Source organism: Cajanus cajan, chromosome 1, assembly GCF_000230855.2.
Source record: "Cajanus cajan strain Asha chromosome 1, NIPB_CcT2T_4, whole genome shotgun sequence".
Lineage (NCBI taxonomy): Eukaryota > Viridiplantae > Streptophyta > Magnoliopsida > Fabales > Fabaceae > Cajanus > Cajanus cajan.
Window position 1 is genome coordinate 23,743,840 of NC_138517.1, and position 20,405 is coordinate 23,764,244.

A 20,405-nucleotide genomic window follows, 5' to 3' on the forward strand; every position below is an offset into this window, starting at 1 on the left:
AAAATCATCTTTTGTGAAAGTGATAGTTGGTAGGTGGGGTCGGGATGTCTCAACCGAGTGTACATGCCGAACGGCTCGTAGATGTCTGCGTCGCGCCGATGAGGTGGAGCCTCCGCCTGCGAAACCACCAGCTATGGTATTGATTACCCGTCTAGGCTGTGTCGAGGGTTCTTCCTCTCTTCGCTCTCTCCGTTCCCTAGACCGGCTACGTTCGCGGTACGAACGTGTTTCGGCCCTCCTTTGGCTGGATTGTTCATACTGCCTAGGACGATCAACATGCCTGGTCGAGTTGGGTTGGCCTACGAACCCTTGGAGTTGCCCCTGTTTGATTAAATCCTCGATCTTATCTCTCAAGGCTGCACACTCCTCTGTCGAATGTCCTCTGTTGCGATGGTATCTGCAGGATTTGGTCGTATCGGCCCTCGGGGGGGTGGACGCCCGTTTCGGAACTGTGAGTATTTCCGAAGCGAGTGCTTGTTCCAACACAGCTGTCCTGCTCGTATTGAGCGGTGTATACTGGGAGTACCTCGGCCCTCGGGGATGTTTCTCACGAGGAAGAGGTTCTTTAGGACGGCTTCGAAAGTTCGTCTCGGTCGTTTTCTCAGGTTTTGCTGACGTTTCCGCTCGGGCTTGGCTTCGGAATTCCGCCAATTCTTCCATTTGCATATATTTGTCAGCGCGTCGGCGCAAGTCATCCATGTCTGTCGGCGGTTTTTTACAGATGCTATTGGCAAAGGGGCCTGGTTTTAGGGCAGTAGTTAGATGATGAAGAGCAACCGCAGGGTTCAGATCGCGAATTTCCAGTGCTGCTTTGTTGAAACGGGTCATGAACGCCCGAAGTGATTCCTTCCTCTCCTGACGGATACTAACCAGTGATAGAGAAGTCAACTGGTGTGGTCGACTTGTAGCGAACTGGATGGTAAACTGGGAAGCTAGGGTGCCAAACGAGTCGATCGAGTTGGCCGGGAGCCGGGTGAACCAGCTCAACGCTCGTCCTTTCAGCGACGTCGGGAAGATTCGGCACAGGGCGGCGTCGTCGGTGGTGTTTAAGGTGACCTGAGTCAGGAACACGTCAACGTGTTCATCTGGATCGGTGGTTCCATCGTACTTGTCGAGAGACAAGGACTTCCAGTTGTCAAGGAGGGCGGATTGCATGATATTGGGTGTAAAGGGGTGCCGGTGGGATGCTGTCGGCATGGGCTGTAACGGTCGGCTAGCCGAGGCATGGGCGGCAGGGGCAACAGAGGTGTAAGGGACCGAGGTGTGCTGGCCATGCGAATAGAACGATCCTTGAGTATGGGTTGTCTCGGAGGGCTTCCACGTAGGATCACGGTACTGGTTCTTGAGGGCGATGTTTTCCGCCCGTAGTGCAGCCATTTCGGCCGCGTCTCTCTCCCGTTGTTGCTTCATGGCGGCCATCTCCTCCTTCATCTGTCGCACCATACTATTCAAGTTTGTTTCTTCTGTCGTCTCGGCCCCTGACTGATGCTCGTCTTCGGACTGGTGTTCTTCCACGTTATTCTTCCTCGTTTTCACCATGCTTTCTTCTAACAATAAATCTCGAATTTGCTCTCGGTTCGGCCCCACGGTGGGCGCCAAAATGTACCTGTCTGAGGGCACACTCCTGTTCTTCCTGGTGAAAGGGGACCGAATAAGAGCTCCAACGATGTCTTCAAAGGGGGGGGAGGTACCTGCAAAAGGTACTCCGACGCTCAAGTTAGTATATGCGCGAGTATCTAGGTTAAAAATGAACAGTGACATACCTTGTTACGTGTGACCTATTTATAGCATCTGACATGGGCCTGAGCGTGATGGGCCCTATCAGATGTTTACCAAATTAGGTAATACGGTACTAATTGGTCGTTTAGGCTTTAATCATGTACTTACCTTTCTTGACTGTGATTACTTGTTATGACTCGCCTAACCCTTCGGCAAGAGGCCGAGCCGTCTAATCAATACTAGTCGGAGCGGCAAATGACCGAACCGTCCAGTCCGTACACGGCAGCCTGTATACTTCCGGTATGTTCTATGTCGGCACGGCACCTGACCGAGCCGACTCGATGAATGATGATGGTCCATATTTGCATTAACCAGACTGATGTCGGTTCTCGGCCTCATGCCGAGCCGATGTTGATGATGATGCTTGTACGTGGCTATGCATGGGTGTCTGACGAAATGGCACGTGTTGGTCAACGTGACCGATAGGGACCTTCCGGTACATTAATTATCTTTAAATATACTAGTGCAAAAAAGTGATATGATATCAAGGATATGAGATCAATTATAAGGAAACTAATTTAAAAAGTGAAGTAATGATATTTTATGAATAATTTCACTACTTTTAAAATCGGTTGTATGGGAAAAAATTTTAAAGATACACACAAAATAGGTTACTAGAACAACCAATTTTGTAAGTGAGACTTGTTAAATCATTTACAAATAATTGATAGTTGGCAAAAAAATTCTTTTCTGGAAGAACCTTTAACTTTTCCTTTGTTGTTTTTAAAAGATTGTGACTTTCTAAAATTCCTTCTATTATGTTTTGCTCGAAATGCACCTTCAACAACTTCATTACTTCTCATCGAGAATTTTCTCTCTTATGCATGAAGCTTGCTAGTCAATTCAGTAATTGTGAGAGTTTGTAAATCATAAGACTTTTCAATTGCAAAAGTCTTGGGCTTTAAATCTTTTAGGCACTGAAACCATAATTTTTTTGACAATCTTTTGATCTATAAATGATATTTCACCGAGATATCGCATTTGGTTCACCACATCCATTAACTTGTAGAATAATCTTTGAAAATTTCATTATCCTTCATTTTCATCAATTCAAATTCTCTCTTTAATGTGAGAAGCTTAACTAATTTGAGTGTGCTACTACCTTCAAATTCATCTTGCATCATGTCTCAAGTTTTTTTAGTTGTTTTCAAATCCATTATTTTATTAAAAATATGATCTACAAGGCCTGCATACAAACAAGTGATGGCTTTATCTTTCTTCAATTTCTCTTCCTCATAAACTTTGATTTGTGCAATTGTTAGATTTTCTCTCAATGGTGGTGGATTAGCTTCAGAGATTACAATGTTCCATAACCCTTGAGACCTTGAAACAAACTTCATCTTAACAATCCAAATATAATGATTTTCACCATTAAGCATTGAAATTGCAAGTGAATTGATAGAAGTAGAAATACTTGCACCACAATTGCTCGAACAAAAAATACTCATTTTAGTATTTGCACTTAATTTTACTATGTTTAGCCCTCAATAAAAATTTCCTCAAAAGAAAACTCTTGATACCACTGTTGGAAACATTTTGTAAAAAATATAGAAAAATTGGATATTGAAGAGAAATTGAAATTAAAATTAAAAATAGAAAATTTTCATGAAATTCATAGAAGAGGATGTCTATGTATAAGCTTAAATCAATTTGAAATTCGTAACAAATCTCATATACTAACAACTCTATTTGTTAAGATTAGATTGACAAACTGAAAATAAAATACAAAAGATAAAAATATAACAATAACAAAAGTCTTATCTAAAATTTATTTGAAATTTAAAATTTAAATAAAGAAAAATCTCATAAATCTAACATTAGTAAATCACATACAAAATTGATTACACCAATAACCAATTTTGGACGATGTTTACAAAATAATCAATTTTGTATGTTGTTTAAAAAAATTAATTTCTTTTAAGTCAATTTTAAATGTCTCATAAATTGGGAAAGTGTTGTCAGTCACTCTTGTTCTCCATGAGATTCTATTGGTGGAAGAGTGGGGTTAAAACTTATGTTGGTGGGGGCGGGTCGTTTAAAGCTTCTGATGGTGGGGTGGGTGGGTATTGAAGCTTATGTAGTAGGGGTTTAAAGTTTCACCAGTCTACAAATATTTTTTTTAAAGTTTCACCTGTCTACAAATATTTTTTAAAGTTTCACTAGTTCACATTTTTTTTTCTTCAAATATTTGGATTTGTTTTCAAAACTTCATTTGTAGAATAAGATAACAAGGGTTCAAATAAAGATGTTTTAATATGCATGCAATTAAAAAAAATATATCTTAAGACATTTTTGCTAACACTTAGATTTTAAAGACAATCTTAGTTAGATAAAAAAAACTAAGAGAAGTTGCAAAAGATTTATACTAGTTCTTCTCAATTTTGAGACTATGTCCATTTTTTAGCACACCACCAATTAGTTTCACTATGATTTCACAAGACTCTTTCATAACCCTCTTGGGTTGGGGTTTACTTTTGTCTTTAACAATGAGAAATGTTTAACAACTCCAAACAATGTTTGAACTTGTTAATGGTTACTAGCTTGGTTAAACCAACTTATCATATCAGTTGAATTCTTAGAAGTATGAACCTTCTTAAGCAATATCTGACAAAATGTCATCAACTCCTTGATCTTGTGGAACCTCATGTCAATATGCTTAGTTCTAGCATGATACACCTAGTTCTTTTCCAAGTAAATGAAACTTTGGCTATCACAGTGGAATTGAACTCCATCTTTTTCAATGCTCAGCTCTTTTACTAACCCTATAAGCCACAAGGCTTCTTCACAAGCCTCTGATATTGCCATGTATTTTTCTTCAGTTGTTGACATATTCACAACTAGATGAACTATGGATTTCAAACAAATAGGTCCTCCTATAAGAGTAAAAACATACCTTATCATATACCTTTTGTCATCCAAGCCACTAGCATAATCTAAATCAACAAAACCCATGCCACAACTAAAGAATCACCTTGCTGACTACCAAATATAATACCATGACTTATTATGCCTTTTAGATACCTGAAGATCCACTTCACTACTTCCCAATATCACTTACCTGGTTAGGACATGAACTTATAGAGTCGACTTACAACATCTGCCGAATCTGGTATAATGCAAACCATAACATACATCAAACAACCAACTACACTAGTGTAAGAAACCTTTGACATGTACTCCATTCTACATGTGTCTTTGAGCACTGTTCCACGTAGGGATGGCAATAGGGCCTATGGGAGCGGGTAATAGTAAACTCGCCCCCACCCCCGCTGGATGAAAATTGACCCCATACCTACCCCATATCTGTGCGAGTATCCATTAACCGGGTATCCATGAATTCTTGAATGCCCACGGATATCCATGGATATTTATAAATTTTTTACGAAATTAAAAAAATTATATTACAAATAATTTAAGTTTATATTTAATGTCATTGAAATATTAAAAATAAAAAGTAAATATTAATTTTGAACTTGTATTTAACGTTAATTTTGTTAAAATAATAATAAAATGTAAGATAATCAATAACTTAAAATACATCAATCTCACAAGTAAGTTAAAGTCTCATCACAAAGTTACAATAATTCAATTTCATAATTCTAAACGAAAGTAAACAACTTAAAATACATAAATTTTATTGGTCCAATCAAAGCTAGAAAATTAATCAAATTACATCCAACATAATTCTATAACATGCTTATTAACACATGTTGGTAACTTCATCAACCTCACTTTTGTAAGAAAATCATATGGGAGAGTGTATTTTTAGGGTTATGTGGTACAAGGATGATTAGGATATTTGAGAAATATTATTAAATGGGTACCCGCGGGTATGGATATCATCATACCCGCCCCCGCCCCATTTATAAATGGGTAAAAAATTATCCGTCCCCATTATTCATAGGTACCCAATTAGTCTATCCATTTATTATCCGTAACGGATTTTACCCGCAGATACCCACTGGTGCGAGTATTTTTGCCATCCCTAGTTCCACATAAAGTTTGAAATGATTTGCTAAAGGAGTGTTCATTGGCTTAACATTGCTCATGCCAAATTTATCCAGATCTTTCTCAACATAGCTTTGTTTTGAGAACCATAGTCTCTTGGAACTCCTTTCCTTGTGAATATCCATCCGAAGAATATTCTTGGTAAGACTGAAGACCTGCATGTCAAACTCCTTGCCCAACATAGTTTTTAACTCATTAACATGACACAGATGATTAGCAACAATCAACATATCATCAACATAAAGTAGTAAAAAAAAAAGCCATCATCAAGGCTCTTCACATAAACACAACAATCATACTCACAATGCCTATAGTCAATCTAAAGCATATAGGAATCAAAACGCTTATACCATTGCCTTGGAGACTGTTTTAAACCATATAAATATATTACTTCAATTTACAAACCAACAGACCTTGTCTAGTGATCGAAGCCGTATCCGGTCAAATAAATACAATTAAATGTAGTACTAGGAAGTGACTCCTAGGTCGTCTCCCAAGGACCGTCTTTTACTGTTAAAGGCTTAAACACACGAAGTGGGGGTGTTTGGTTCAGATTTTTAGTTTATAACAAAATAAAACGAAATAACACAGCAAGTAAAATAGATTGGCTCCTTGTTCGGATTGTAACTCATTTATCCCTGGTTCTCAAAGATTACCCTATTAACCACTTAATCCTTGTTCCATCTGAGTTAACCAACTAAGCGAAGATTAACTCAAGATTTCCCTACACGAATTAAGCAAACGTATACAACATCAACCTCTTCACAGATTAAGCAATTGTGGCTTTGGAGCACAACCCATTTAGCATGGACACAGAGGTTAAATGGAGAAGAACAAAGCAGAACAGAGACATACGAACATACCCAACCTCAAACAAAGATTACAATCCACAACAAGAAGCCAACCCAGGGGTTTTTAGCCTTCCATTAAAACGTAAAATGCAAGGCAGAGAAGAGAAAATGAAAATGCAAGGCAGAGAAGAGAAAATGAAAAATAACCCAACAGAAAGCAACAAAAACGTTAATAACAATGGAGTTCAGAAGTTCAAAAGGAAGCAAAACGTAAAATAAACAGAAATGGAGAGCCCCCAAAATGTGAACTGTAGCTACAGAGAAATAAAACATGAATGAATGAGAGAGGACGCTACTGTTCACGTAGTCACATCTGATTGCTCATGTTAGTGGCTGCCAAGTCAGCCCTAACCTAGACCTAAATGAGCAAAAATGAATTGGGCCCAATAAAATACAAGTCTGACCCAATAAACTACAATAAAATAAATGTTGAGGTGGAAAATGGTGCAGCAGTGACATGGCAGATGACGTGGCAGATGACATGGCAGATGACGTGGCAGCTCCACTTGAAGTCTAGAAATTAATTTCAAGCCCAGATAATTATTAAACTGCCCTGAAAATAAAAATTTGGAATAATTAGATTCAGAAAATTCAAATTAGTTAAAATATGAATTACCGGTCCAATTAAAGCCCAAATAGAAAATAGTGCAGAATATCAACAATTAAGCACAAATCGGAGATTAAAATAAGTACAGAAAGGTAAGAAAATAAGGGAAAATATTGACTCATCATCTAGTTTCATTGAACCCCTGTAGTTGACCCATGTAAATCTACTCCTCTGAATTATTGTGTAGAAAAGCTATCTTCACATCCATATGTTCCAAATGCATATCACGTTGGCTACCAAGGCTAATACTACCTCGATAGAAGTATGTCTCGCGACTGAAGAGAAAATAACATCATAGTCAATCCCCTTCGATTGTGCATAACCTTTTGTTAAAAGACGAGTCTTGAACTTTTCCCCTTCCTTTTCTGATACTAAAGGCTTCCTTTTGTACATCCATTTGCATCCAATGATTCGTTTGCCCTTAGAAGTTCAACTAACTCCTATGGTTGGTTCTTATGCAAAGACTTTATCTCCTCCATCATGACACTCATCCATCTATCCTTTTCTTGAATTTTTATAGGCTCTTGAAAGTTAGATGTATCTCCTAAATTGGTGAGAAGTGCAAAAGAAATCATAGCTTCAAACCCATACCTGGTGGGTGGCTTAATTGTACGATGTCCCCTATCTTTAACAAATGTGTATTATTGTTATTCTCTAGAACTATTAGGGTCAAGTGCTAGTGTATGTTTAGGTGTTGGATAACAATTTTCTTCCCTCCCAAAAATAACTAGCAATTGCTTAACTTCCACCTAAACCACCTCAAAGTTGGGGGTAGCTTTGGCTATCATAAGAATTGGCGCATTAGTCTAAACTATCTATTTTATATGAATTTTTCATCAAATAATGCATCTCTACTGATCACCATCTTGTTTAAAGTTGGATCTCAAAACTTGAACCCCTTCAAAGCATAACATACAAAAATGCACTTTTCAACTTTGGATCAAGTTTACATCTCTCACTACTAGATACATGCACAAAAGTAGGACACCCAAAAATTCTCAAATTGTCAAAATCAACTAGGTTACCTATTCATACATCTTCTGTAACTTTGCAATCTAATTAAGCTCATGGTGATCGATTGAGTAGATAACATGTCATGTTAACTGCCTCTGCCCAAAAATCCTTTGAGAGTCCAACATTTGGCCTTAAACATCTAACCCTTTCAATGAGAGACCTATTTGTCCTCTCTACAACACCATTTTGTTGTGGTGTCTTATGCACTAAAAATATCTCTAAATGCCTTGTTCCTAACATAATTTTTTAAAATATGAATCTATGTGCTTTGTGCTATTTTCAGATCTCAAATACTTAATTTTTCTTCCGTTTGGTTCTCCACCTCAGTTTTTCACAACTTGTACTTGTCAAATACCTCAAATTTTTGCTTGAGGAAATACACCAAGATCTTGCAAGAAAAATTGTTAATAAAAGTGACAAAGTTTAAAACCAACCAATGATGGATCTTTAGCAAGCCCCCATATATTAGTAAGCACATAATCTAGAATTCCCTTGGTTGTGTGTTTTGGAGCTTTGAAATGAATTCTAGATCGTCTCCTAAGTACATAATACTTGCATAGATCTAACTTGTAGGTCTTAACTCCTTTTTAAGAGGCCCATCTTATGAAGTTTTATCATCCCACGCTCACAACATTAACCCAAACGCATATGCCATAATTTTATGCCATCATCATCTAACTCGACAAAAGCAACTCCACCTTCATTTGTACTTCCCAATAGTTTATAAATATTGCCCAAAGTTTGTTGTCCTTTCATCACGGTTAAGGCTCCCTTGCACACTCTGAGGATATCCCAATTTCTATCTATCCTATAGCTAAAATCATTTGCTTGCAAGGTACACCAAGCAAGATCAAATTCTTCCTCAAGTCATGCATGTACCTTACATCACACAACGTTCTCATGCCACCATCATCCATATAGAAATTTTAACCTGTCTCATTCCAACAATAGCTCAAGATTTATCATTAGATAGATGTTTTTTGGGAGATGTCCAAAACGTAAAACTATGAGAGTTTAGACCCAAAATAAACAATATATCTTATCATTATGGAAGTGTGTATGTGTGTGTGAAATCCCTTGATGCACAATTATGTCAAGTCTTTTTAGACCCAACTCAACTAGGGTTGATCTAGTAGTAAAAGGTTAGAGTAAAATATATAGAATTTTAGATTTGAATTATAATATTATCATTGTAATTCCGATAAATAAAAAAAGAACTCAAATCAAATAGTATTTCACTTTTCTCTCTAGACAAATAACTAAAGCATTCTTTGAATCAAAGTATATATCTTCAAGCTTCTATAAAAATCAGTTAGATAAAGGTAAGAATAAAACTAACTTAAGATCAACGTCTTATCAAAAGGATATGGAATGAAGTTCACGTGTTTCTTGCTAGGAATACATTTCTTGTATAGAGATTTTTACAAAGTTAAAGAATCACTTTCGAATCTTTATCAACATTTCCTATTTCATGGAGATAGGCCACATGAAAGAGAAATATATTCTTTGCATATCAACATCGCCTGGTGGTAAGTCGAATTATTTTGTCTGTTGATAAAATTTTTTATCAAATATTAAGCTTTGTTAATTTGTTACAATTAAATCAGTTGAAAAGAACCTAGTCATCCTTTAACTTACCAATGTATATTTTCCCAAACAACCCAATATATTTTAACTTATATCCTCTCCCTTTCCTTAATTTTTTTTTTTTAAGATTCAAGAAGAAAACTTTCTTTTGGAGTCTTTGAAAAAAGAAAGAAAATAAATAAGCAACATATAGATAGACACCACAAAAATAAACCCTTTAGTGACAAATTAATTTACATATTATTTTAAAAAAATCAATTAAATTTTATTAACGCTAGTATTAGTCACAAAAAAGTATTTTTTGTTACTAAATTTTATTATTGATACATTAATTTCTTTTAATGAGAATATTAATAAGAAGAACAAGGTGACTACGAAGGATAATTTTTTAGTTTTCCATGAGAATAGCATCAACGTTAAATTTTAAATATTTGGTGACAAAAGTGACTTCCCTTCCTTAAAATTAACTCCCAACAAGTGATAGATTATCACAAAAATTTAACACAACCTCAAATAATTAATTCTAGTATAACTTTATAACCCCAAATGTTTTTGTTATTTGTTACACCTACAATTAGCAATTGTCATAAACATATACTGTATCTGCGTAATCTTTTTAACGTTTGTGCCATAATCTTATACTCCTAAATATATTTGCTATAATTATTTTTGTTCATCATACTGCCTATCACCTTATTTGGATTTGAACTCTTTGCCTGCCATTCATAAATGCAAATACAAACTGTTAAAGAAAATTTGTTGAAAGAAATGTTGTTCTCATCATAGTCATGGTTACATAACTTGCATGGACATTTTAACTATTCATTCTCTCAATCGTGCTCTAACCTAAGTCTTTGCCTATTATTTCTAGGGGCCCTTGCAAATGTGGTATTATGGATAAGAACTACTTGATTCACTGTTTATGATTGCTGGTTTATTTTATATAGTGTTGGTGGGTTACGCTTTTTGGAGTCAGAGAGGATTTATGATTATTACTCTTTTGTAATTATTTTTCTCTTGTAATACCCTTATTCTCTTTCTTAATATACCTTTATTCCTGTTCACACAAAAAAAATGTGTGTTTTCTAAAGGAATTTTACAACTCATCATCTTTCCATTTTAGGAGAGACTCTATCATCTCCATCATGTAGCTTTCTTATTAACAGTGTATCATTTTTTTATTTTTTTCTTCAAAATCCACTTTAAACATATACTTTTTTTTCTCAACTTTTCCCTCTTTCATAATCTAGTTAGCAATCATAATTGATGTCATAAGAAATTAGCCTGTTCTCAACAAATCCTGGGAATATAAAATTATTGAATTCACCACTCTTTTTAACGTTAAATCCAAAAGCTTAGCCATAATCTTATACATAATCTATGAGAGAAAGTATGTAATTTTTGATCTTTTGATGGTATTTTTTTTGGAATTGGAAACATAAATGGGGTTATTAGAGTTTTCATCATCCTCTATTTATAAAATTTATTTCTGAAAAGAAGTTGAATTAAACTAATTGGAAAATTTCGATTCACTTTATTTATTTTATTTGTTTTGTTCTCTTACGAGTGTTTGTTAAAATGTCATCCAAACTATTAGCTACAAGATAAATGAAAAATCGGAAAGATAATTATAGATAAAAATATAATTGAGTAAAATAGAATGGAGAAAAATCAAACAACATTTACTTGCCTTGCAAACTCAAAGTACAAGTTCTTATTACATGCACGACCCATACACAATTAAATAAGAAACACTAAAAATGCCCAAAATCAAATTATAAGAAACATTTATGAACTAGCAACAAACAACACACAAAAGAACTACACAAGTACAAACCGTGGCAAAACATAAAACTAATTGATGGGTATCTGTACAGTCTCATCCAAAATAGACATCTCTATAGATTTCTTATCATTTATCACATTGCATTTTGCACGAATTTCACCTTGATTTCCCGTCAACACATCCAATTGGCTCATCCTTATAAACCCATCCCCAAATTTCTCAAAGAATAAGGTTTGATTGAGTGCAAAAGCCTCTACGAGTCCCTTTGTCCTCTTATCTAAGAACAAGTCTTGGTCAGAGGTGGACAAACCTTGGTGGTTCATTAAGTTAATGTAGTATTTGTTATCAAACACTTTAGGGGTTCTAATGTCCAAATGAAAAGTGTTACGTGAGTATGTACTTGGGCAAGTTGAGTTGAGGATTTTGGCTAAGGTTTTGTCCATGTTTGGGTCTAGAGGAGAAAGTCTATTGTAGAATGTGTGACAATGTGCACGACCAATAGTGTGTGCACCTGATAAAGCAACCACATCTATGACATCAAAGTTTTTGGAAGCAAATGTCTCAAGTATCACATTAGAGATGTTGTAGGGTAATGGAAGATTGCTTGCTTCTTCAAAGCTAAAGTTTAGACTATCTCGTCTTCCTAGTGGCACACCATAATCGGGCCCTCCGGACTGTTCAAAATTGAAACATAAAAATCATAAAACGAAAAAGGAAAATATATATAATTACAAAATAATTATGTTCATAGTAAAACATTTGAGTTAAATTTTTCCAGTTTAATTATATAATTTTATCTTACACTATGGTTACCAAAGTCATTTAGGTTGTTTTATAAGCTAAAAAGAATTATTAAATATTGAGCACAAGGATATCCGGTTGAAATATGTTATATAAATGTGCTCTAATGATGAAGATGTTGTGTTCTTCGTGTTTTAAACTTTTATTAAGTACATGGTGCTATATATTAACACTAGCCACGAGGATAAATCATAAATTCAAATAAAAGGAGTATCATCGTTTCATTTGTTTAATTGAATTAATTTGTATTTGTTAATATATGTTGTATCAACATTTTCATTCTGACTCACAAATTTGTTTTCTTCTATCATATGTAATAATGTATATAATTGTCTCTATTAATTTTCTAATGCAATGGCACGTGAGATGAATATGCATGTCAGTATAAGCACAAAACGTACGTCACTTTTAGGCGTTGAAATAATCATAACATGACGACGTGATATTTAGTTGTACGAATCTTATGTCTTAATGAACTAACTACATATTAAATCTTATTTTTCGATTGAAATAAATCTCAAAATCTTAAAAAAATATATATATAACTCAAAACTAAAACAAATTATATCAGATGACAAAGAAAGAAATGGAAAATCACCGTCAGATTAGACCAAAAAACAAGACGAACTGTTTTGAAGCTTTCATATAGTTTTAAAAATAAAATACAAGAGACCACCTGTACATATAGTTTCCATTATTTTATTTTATGCAAAATTTTGTTACATTAAATATTTGACAATGTATATAATATTATTATTTTATTTTAAATACTTTTTATCTTGTTATATAGGTTTATAAACATAAATAAAATAAAATAAAATAAAATAAAACAATAATAACATTTAATACTCAATTTCTATCAGATGAGAAGAATCACCTATTAAATATAAAGTAAAACAGACCTTATTTAGTAATTAATTTGCTTTCTCTACGCTACTACAGATATAGAAATGTTTAATCATTTTATTGCTCAGATGGAACTGGAGGATGTTCCTTTGGCGAGTCGTAAATATACATGGTATAAACCAAATGGGAGGGTTAAAAGCAGAATTGACCGAGTATTGATTTTACTATGGTGGTTGGAAAGGTGTGGCTGGGAGTTGCTTAGTTAGTCCTTAACCGGGGAATATCAGATCATTGTCCTATTTTAATGAGGAACCTGGAGATAGATTGGGGGCCTACATGGAGATTCTTTAATTTTTGGTTAAATGGCTCAGAGTGTAGAGAATTAGTGTCAAGGACCTGGGCTAATACAGAAGTGGTTGGCTGGGTAGCGTTTATTGTTAATGAGAAGTTGAAAGCCATAAAATGCCAAGTGAAGAGTTGGTGGGGAGGTAAAAATACCTCCATACAAACTACTACTAATGTTATGGAGGAGATGAATGCAATTGACCTCATAGAGGAAAGTAGAATCCTATCAGAGGAGGAACTACAGAGGAGGATTCACTTACAACAAGCATATTGGGAAGTGGCACTTAAAGAGGAGTCTCAATTGGCTCAAAAGGCGCGGGTCAGGTGGATGCACTTGGGTGATATAAACTCAAAGTATTTTCACCATGTCATAAATTTGAATAGGAAGAGGAATTACCTGCCTGGTCTTCTTATTGATAATCAGTGGGAGGAAGAACCTACCATAGTCAAAGAACACATTAAATCTTTCTATCAAGAAAGGTTTAGTGACTCATAGGCCAAGCTTGGATGGGGTCAGATTCCAACAGTTAAACGCTCAGCAATTAGAGCTGTTGTCCATGCCATTCGAGGAAGATGAAATAAAGAGGGAAGTTTGGGCGTGTGGGAGTGATAGGTGCCCAGGCCTAGACGGCATAAACTTCAAGTTTATCAAGGAATTTTGGGACATTATGAAAAGGGGCTTGGTGCTTTTTGTCCAATAGTTCCATGATAATAGCAAATTACCTTGAGGGACCAACTCCTCGTTTATTTCTCTGATTCCTAAGGTTGATACACCACAAAGTCTGAATGAGTATATGCCTATTTCTTTGATAGGTTGTTTGTATAAGATACTCGCAAAGATTATTCTAGCACTTAGATTCAAGGTAGTGCTTCCTTATTTAGTCGATCAAAGGCAGATGGGCTTTGTCGAAGGGGGATTATTACAAGGCGCTATGGTTCTTAATGAGATGCTTGATGAGGTTAAGCGGAGAAAGAAATCATGCATGTACTTCAAGGTTGATTTTGAGAAGGTGTATGATTCAGTTTCATGGAGCTTTGTGTTATATATGCAAAGGCGCTTTGGGTTTCAAGATAAGTGGATAAGTTAGATTGGTGAGTGCTTAAGAACCTCTTCCATGTCAATTCTGGTTAATGGAAGCCCTACAATTGAATTTTCCATGCAAAAAGGGATTAGGCATGGGGACCTGCTAACCCCTTTCCTGTTTGTTTTGGTTGTAGAGGGACTTACTAGTCTGGTTAAAGAAGCTTCAAATTCATATTTGTTCAGAGGTATTAAAGTGGGATTGAAAGGCGAATTAGTTAACATCCTCCAATATGTAGATGATACAATCTTTGTGGGAGAAGCTTCAGTGGAAAATGTGAGGACCTTGAAGATAATCTTGCAGGGTTTTGAATTAGTAAGTGGTCTTAAAGTTAACTTTTACAAGAGTTGTTTAGGAGCTATTGGCGTGGGGAGAGAGACCTTAATTTCCTTTGCAGAGATATTACATTGCAAGTTGTCCAACATTCTGTTAGTATATCTGGGCATACCTATTGGGGCCAACCCAAGAAGAAGTAAAACTTGGTAGTCTGTGGTCTCGAGCTTTAAAAAAAGTTGTCATCTTGGAGAGCATCGACATTGTCCATGGCGGGAAGGATTTGCTTGATAAATTCGATGCTGACCTCCTTGTCGTTATACATTATGTCATTCTATAAAATTCCCAAGATGCTGACCAAGCAACTCACATCTATTCAGCGCAACTTCCTATGGGGTGGTAAGCTGGATGAGAAGAGAATGGCATGGGTATCTTGGGAGAAAATTTGTCGGCCTAAGAAGGAAGGGGGTCTAGGAATTAAAAAGTTGGGTGCTTTTAATGAGGCGCTATAAGCTAAGTGGCGTTGGGGACTCTTTCAGCAACCAGAGTCAATGTGGGACAGAATTCTATTATCTAAGTACGATGATAGCATCATGCACAATACTCGAATGAGAGGAAGCTCAGATTCTATGTGGTGGGGGGATGTAGAAGGCTTCGGGTGAGGACACCAGTGACTCTTGGTTTATGAATTCATTGTCATGGAGGTTGGGGATGGGTGACCGAATCCGATTCTAGTCTTATACATGGGCAGAGACAGAGCCTCTAGCGAATAGATTCCCAAGGATTTTCTCGAATTCATTGCAAAAGTCAAACATGGTGGCGGACATTGGAGTAGAGGAAGGTGGCAATGGAGATTTCAGTGGAGAAGAGCTTGGTTCACTTGGGAATTAAACAATGTGCAACAGTTCATGAATATAGTGGAGGCAGGGGTACTAAGAGAGGGTGTACAAGACTCAAGGCTTTGGACACTGGATAGCTCAGGATGCTTCTCAGTAAGATCTGGGTATCAGGCTTTGATGGACCGTGGCTCCTCATCACATTTGCCAAATGTTGCTGCGGTAGCTTGGGATATAAAAGTTCCACCCAAAGTTAAATGCTTCATTTGGAGGTTGTTCATGGGTGCTTTGCCTACAAAGGAAAACTTGTTGAGGAGAAATGTGATAGTCTCGAGGGATCAAGCAATTTTCCCCTTCTGCAATGTGGATATCGAGTCGGCATAACACATATTTTTATATTGCAGCGACATTGACCCGATCTGGAAAAAATGGTTGTTGTGGTTGGATACCCTGACTCCTTTATCTAGTTTATTTGAAGGCAACTTCTTTGCTCATCCAAGTATACTATTGTCTAAAAAGAGGGTTGACCAAAATGGCATGTTATATGGACTGCAATATTATGGTGCATCTGGAGAGCTAGGAACAAATGTGTGTTCGAAGGAGAGCACTTCGACGGGAACCGTTTACTGCAGCAAACTGTGTTATACTCATGGTCTTGGCTTACCACTTTTAATAAGTCGTTCAACTATTCATTCAGTCAATCGGAAGCTAATCCTAGACTTTGTATCATTTCCTAAGATCTTTGATGGGGTTTTGAGGAGTCTTTATAGTATATTTTGGACCTCTTAGTTGGAGGCTAATTTGTAATTTAAATTAGACTCAACTTTGTTATGTCCTCCGCATGCAAACATGTATTCGAGATTAGTATCTCTTGTACCATTTCATTATATATAAAATATTTCTTTGCTGTTCAAAACAAAAAACATAGCGATAACATTTTTCCCATAATTTTGACACTTTTAATGATTGACACATATAGCTCCTTAGTATGTCAGAAACCAATCAAGAACTTGTTATTTTAAGCAATTGAAAATTTTGGATAATTCTATACCATACACTAGTACAAAAATGACTTTTAAAATCAGGGTTTTAAAATCGGTCATAAGGTAGCCGATTTTAAAAGTGACGCAGTGGCAATTTTGTAAATAATGGCATTACTTTTAAAATCGACTACGTTATGACCGATTTTAAAAGTCTCTGACGCTACTTTTAAAATCGGCTCTTGAACAACCGATTTTAAAAGTGGGACTTTTAAAATCGGCTTTTCAAGAGCCGATTTTAAAAGTCTAGTTTTATAATCGGCTCTTAAGAGCCGATTTTAAAAGTCTATTTTTAAAATTGGCTATCAAATAGCTGATTTTAAAAGTATCACTTTTAAAATTGGTTATTGAACAGCCGATTTTAAAAGTAGCATCAGAGACTTAATCTATACTATCTCCGCTCACATTCTCCCCCTAGCTCCATTCTCTACTCTTTGCTTCAATAGTTCATATATTCTTCTCTTTACTCTCTCGGACTCTCATCTGAAGTGTGCACCTTGTCATTTTCTCCGAAGAATACAACATCAAGGTAACATTCTCTTCTCATGTCTCTTATTTCGTTGTTGTTGGGCGAATTTGAGTCTGGAACAGCCCTAGAATGGCCCGTTCTACAAGCAGAACGGCGTGTACTGCTTGCAATACGGCCCATTCTGCAAGCAGTACAGGTCGTCCTGCTTGTAGAACGGGTCGTTCTAGTGCCGTTCCAGACTAAAGTTTTAGACATTTTTCCAATTCCGGAACAGGCTATTCCAGTTTAGGAACGGCCTGTTCTAAAGTAGAAAAAACACTTTTAACATCGGTCACTGTTGACCAATTTTAAAAGTGGGACTTTTAACATCGGTCACTAATGACCGATTTTAAAAATCTCACTTTTAACATTGGTCAACGACCGATGCTAAAAGTCCCACTTTTTAAAATCGGCTCTTTCAAAATCGGTCAGAAAACCGATTTTAAAAGTAAAAAATGACCGATTTTAAAAATATTTTTTCTACTAGTGATAAAGTGAAAAATTTTAATCAGTAGTTACTAGTTAGTAAGAGCATCACCTTTCACTAAATAAAAAATATAGAAGAGCAGGATTATTATAGGAAAATAAAAACAGGAATATATATATATATAGAAAGAGAGAGAGAAAAGTAATAGTGATGATGAGAGATTAATTACTAGGAAAACAGCATCACGAGCAGCCAAGACAGTGATATCTGCGCAAGAAACGACCCTTCCACACTCCTTTTGGACAACTTCCCTTATATCATCAATGGTTTGCACTGCTTTATGGCTTATTCCACGGTTCAGTGGATTATCCCTTTCACCTGGATTCCCATCCAGCAGCAACGACCCATCACATCCCTATTTACATTTATCAACAAATTAATCCCCCATGCAAGGTAATTAGGGTTTAATTAATTACCCCGATAAAAAAAAATTAGAATAAATTACACAAATACTTCTAATAGGATTGTACACAACCTTTTTGTAATGTTTACCGAAACTTTTCTTACAAGAGGTAAGAGTGTAATATTTTTTAAACAAATTAAGGAGATTAATGTAGTATGGAAGGGTGTCGATCGGTATTATTAATTAAGAAAATTAGTTTGTAGGTGTTGTAGGTGCAATTAATATCATGAAGCCTTTGAAGGCGTACTGTTTAAGTAATTTGCTAAAAAAAAAAAAAAAGATTTTTTTCCCCTTTTCTCCTAGAAATTTTAACGAGATGAATTGAAATTGTAAAGTTTTATTAGTGGGTTTTAACGAGATGGTGGATTCTTTTATATGAATTGAATAGTATCTTCAATCGTGATTTCATGTTAGTTAAATATATATGTCAAAACTCTAACTTATCTTATTTATTTTAACCAGAATATCATTAAAGGTGGATTGTACTAAGTTACCTGAACAAAACAATCATGGAAGAAAATGACGAGTAAGGCTGGAGCTTGCCAATTAGCTCGCGTGAACACCTTCTTGAGATGGTTTCTCACAATGGTTTCAAGATTGGGACAGGTTTTGGAATAGAAAGAATATGATAGTCCATTCACTAATAGGGGCTTGGCTTGTGCCTGAGAGATAAGGGAAAATGAAGTAAATAGAATGGAAGAAATAAAGAGCAAAGAATATAAAGAACGACGAGAACTAGGCGTAGTCATTTTTCTTTGCCTTGAGTGTCATTTGAGTTTACATCTAGAGTAATTATTTATAGAAGTAGGGAGTTATGACTTATGAGATCCACGGCAATGACTTTTACATAATTTATTAATAATCGTAAAAAGATCGAGTTCCAAACATCAAATTTTAGAAAAAGAAAACTTTTTTTTTTCAATAAATATGGTTCTGTTATTAAAATTGAAAAACAATTTAAATGTTATGAATTTTTTATTTTTTTTCAATTGAGAAGTGTATTCATTCTCACCAAATCAGCTTTTATACGAAATGAATAATACTTTCGGCAGTGACTTTATGTCAAACTAAGGATCAAATTTTATCCTTAATTAAGAATTATAATTGTCGGACCACTTAAACTAAACACTTTAATTATGCAAAATTCTCTAAAATATCTTATTTATGAAATAATAAATTATTCAAATTAATTAAAAATTTAAAACATATTAAGATTAAAATAATGAGAAAAAAAGACTGTGTATTATTAGTGTAAACCAGCTTTATACTATCACTCAATTACAAACTTCCATACGTAGTGAATTTGTCGATATTTTAACCTTACAAAATTAGTTTGTAAGGTGAGTCTCATTTATATACTCTATTAAGATCTTATTCTTAGTTGATGTTGGATCTCCAACACACAACCCGACCGGACATTTCAAACATAAAATTTGTAGGACTGAACATTTGTGAATGATACAATAACAACCTGATAGCGGGTAGCTTAATACCCACTAATATTTACTATGATAGATTTTGATACTGCTAGTACTAGAAAATGAATTCGGAGACACTCGAAATACAGGGGTGCTCGAAATCCTAGATGATCGAAAAATGACAAAGAAGTTTCTAAAGAAGGCATATGAAGCTTAAAGAGAATCAAGAGATACGCGAAGACATTTTTCGTGAAACTCTCGAAATCCTCGAACCAGGAAGGATGCTGCTCAGGAAAAGGGCTCACAGCCTCGCAACCTCTCAAAGTACAAGCAGAATCAGGAAACATTCAAGTATAATTTTCGTTGGTAACTCGAAATCCCAAGAATGCGGACATACACGAATACACTTCATAACCTCTCAGAATGGAGAACTTAAAGGAGACACGATTTAGGAGCGGTTGAAGTAACATGGGATAAGTGTCAAAGGCTGTAGAACGGTTTGGGGAAGTTAATGAGCAGTTCCAAGAATTATCCAAAGACAGGCCCGGGAGTAGGCCACGATGTGGAAGTTTAGAACGATTATGCATTTTCGGGGCACGTCAGAAATAGTTACCTTTCCCGAATCTTTGTCTATAAATTAAACGAGCCATGCTCGTAGCAAAGGGTCAGAAATCTAATTCCCACAATACCTCACACGCACTCCGCAGCCTGCGCATAAGGCATATTGTGCATAC

At 35.7% G+C, this 20,405-nt stretch overlaps 1 protein-coding gene across 1 annotated transcript; it reads right to left on the bottom strand.

Moving 5' to 3' along the window:
- Positions 1-11,509: 11,509 nt before the first annotated feature.
- On the bottom strand, positions 11,510-19,127 carry LOC109796284 (peroxidase 12). The gene is made up of 3 exons (XM_020355970.3): positions 18,748-19,127; positions 18,020-18,205; positions 11,510-12,306 (listed from the first exon to the last, which is right to left on the bottom strand). Exons 1-3 carry the CDS (start codon positions 19,000-19,002, stop codon positions 11,701-11,703), a joined length of 1,047 nt encoding a protein of 348 aa, XP_020211559.1. The 5' UTR covers positions 19,003-19,127; the 3' UTR covers positions 11,510-11,700.
- Positions 19,128-20,405: the final 1,278 nt, after the last annotated feature.

Coding starts and splice junctions, on each gene's coding strand:
- LOC109796284 (XM_020355970.3), bottom strand. CDS start 19,002: ATGACTACGCCTAGTTCTCGTCGTTCTTTATATTCTTTGCTCTTTATT. Junction 18,206..18,747: donor TCCATGATTGTTTTGTTCAG/GTAACTTAGTAC, acceptor AAATGTAAATAG/GGATGTGATGGGTCGTTGCT. Junction 12,307..18,019: donor CTCGTGATGCTGTTTTCCTA/GTAATTAATCTC, acceptor AATTTTGAACAG/TCCGGAGGGCCCGATTATGG.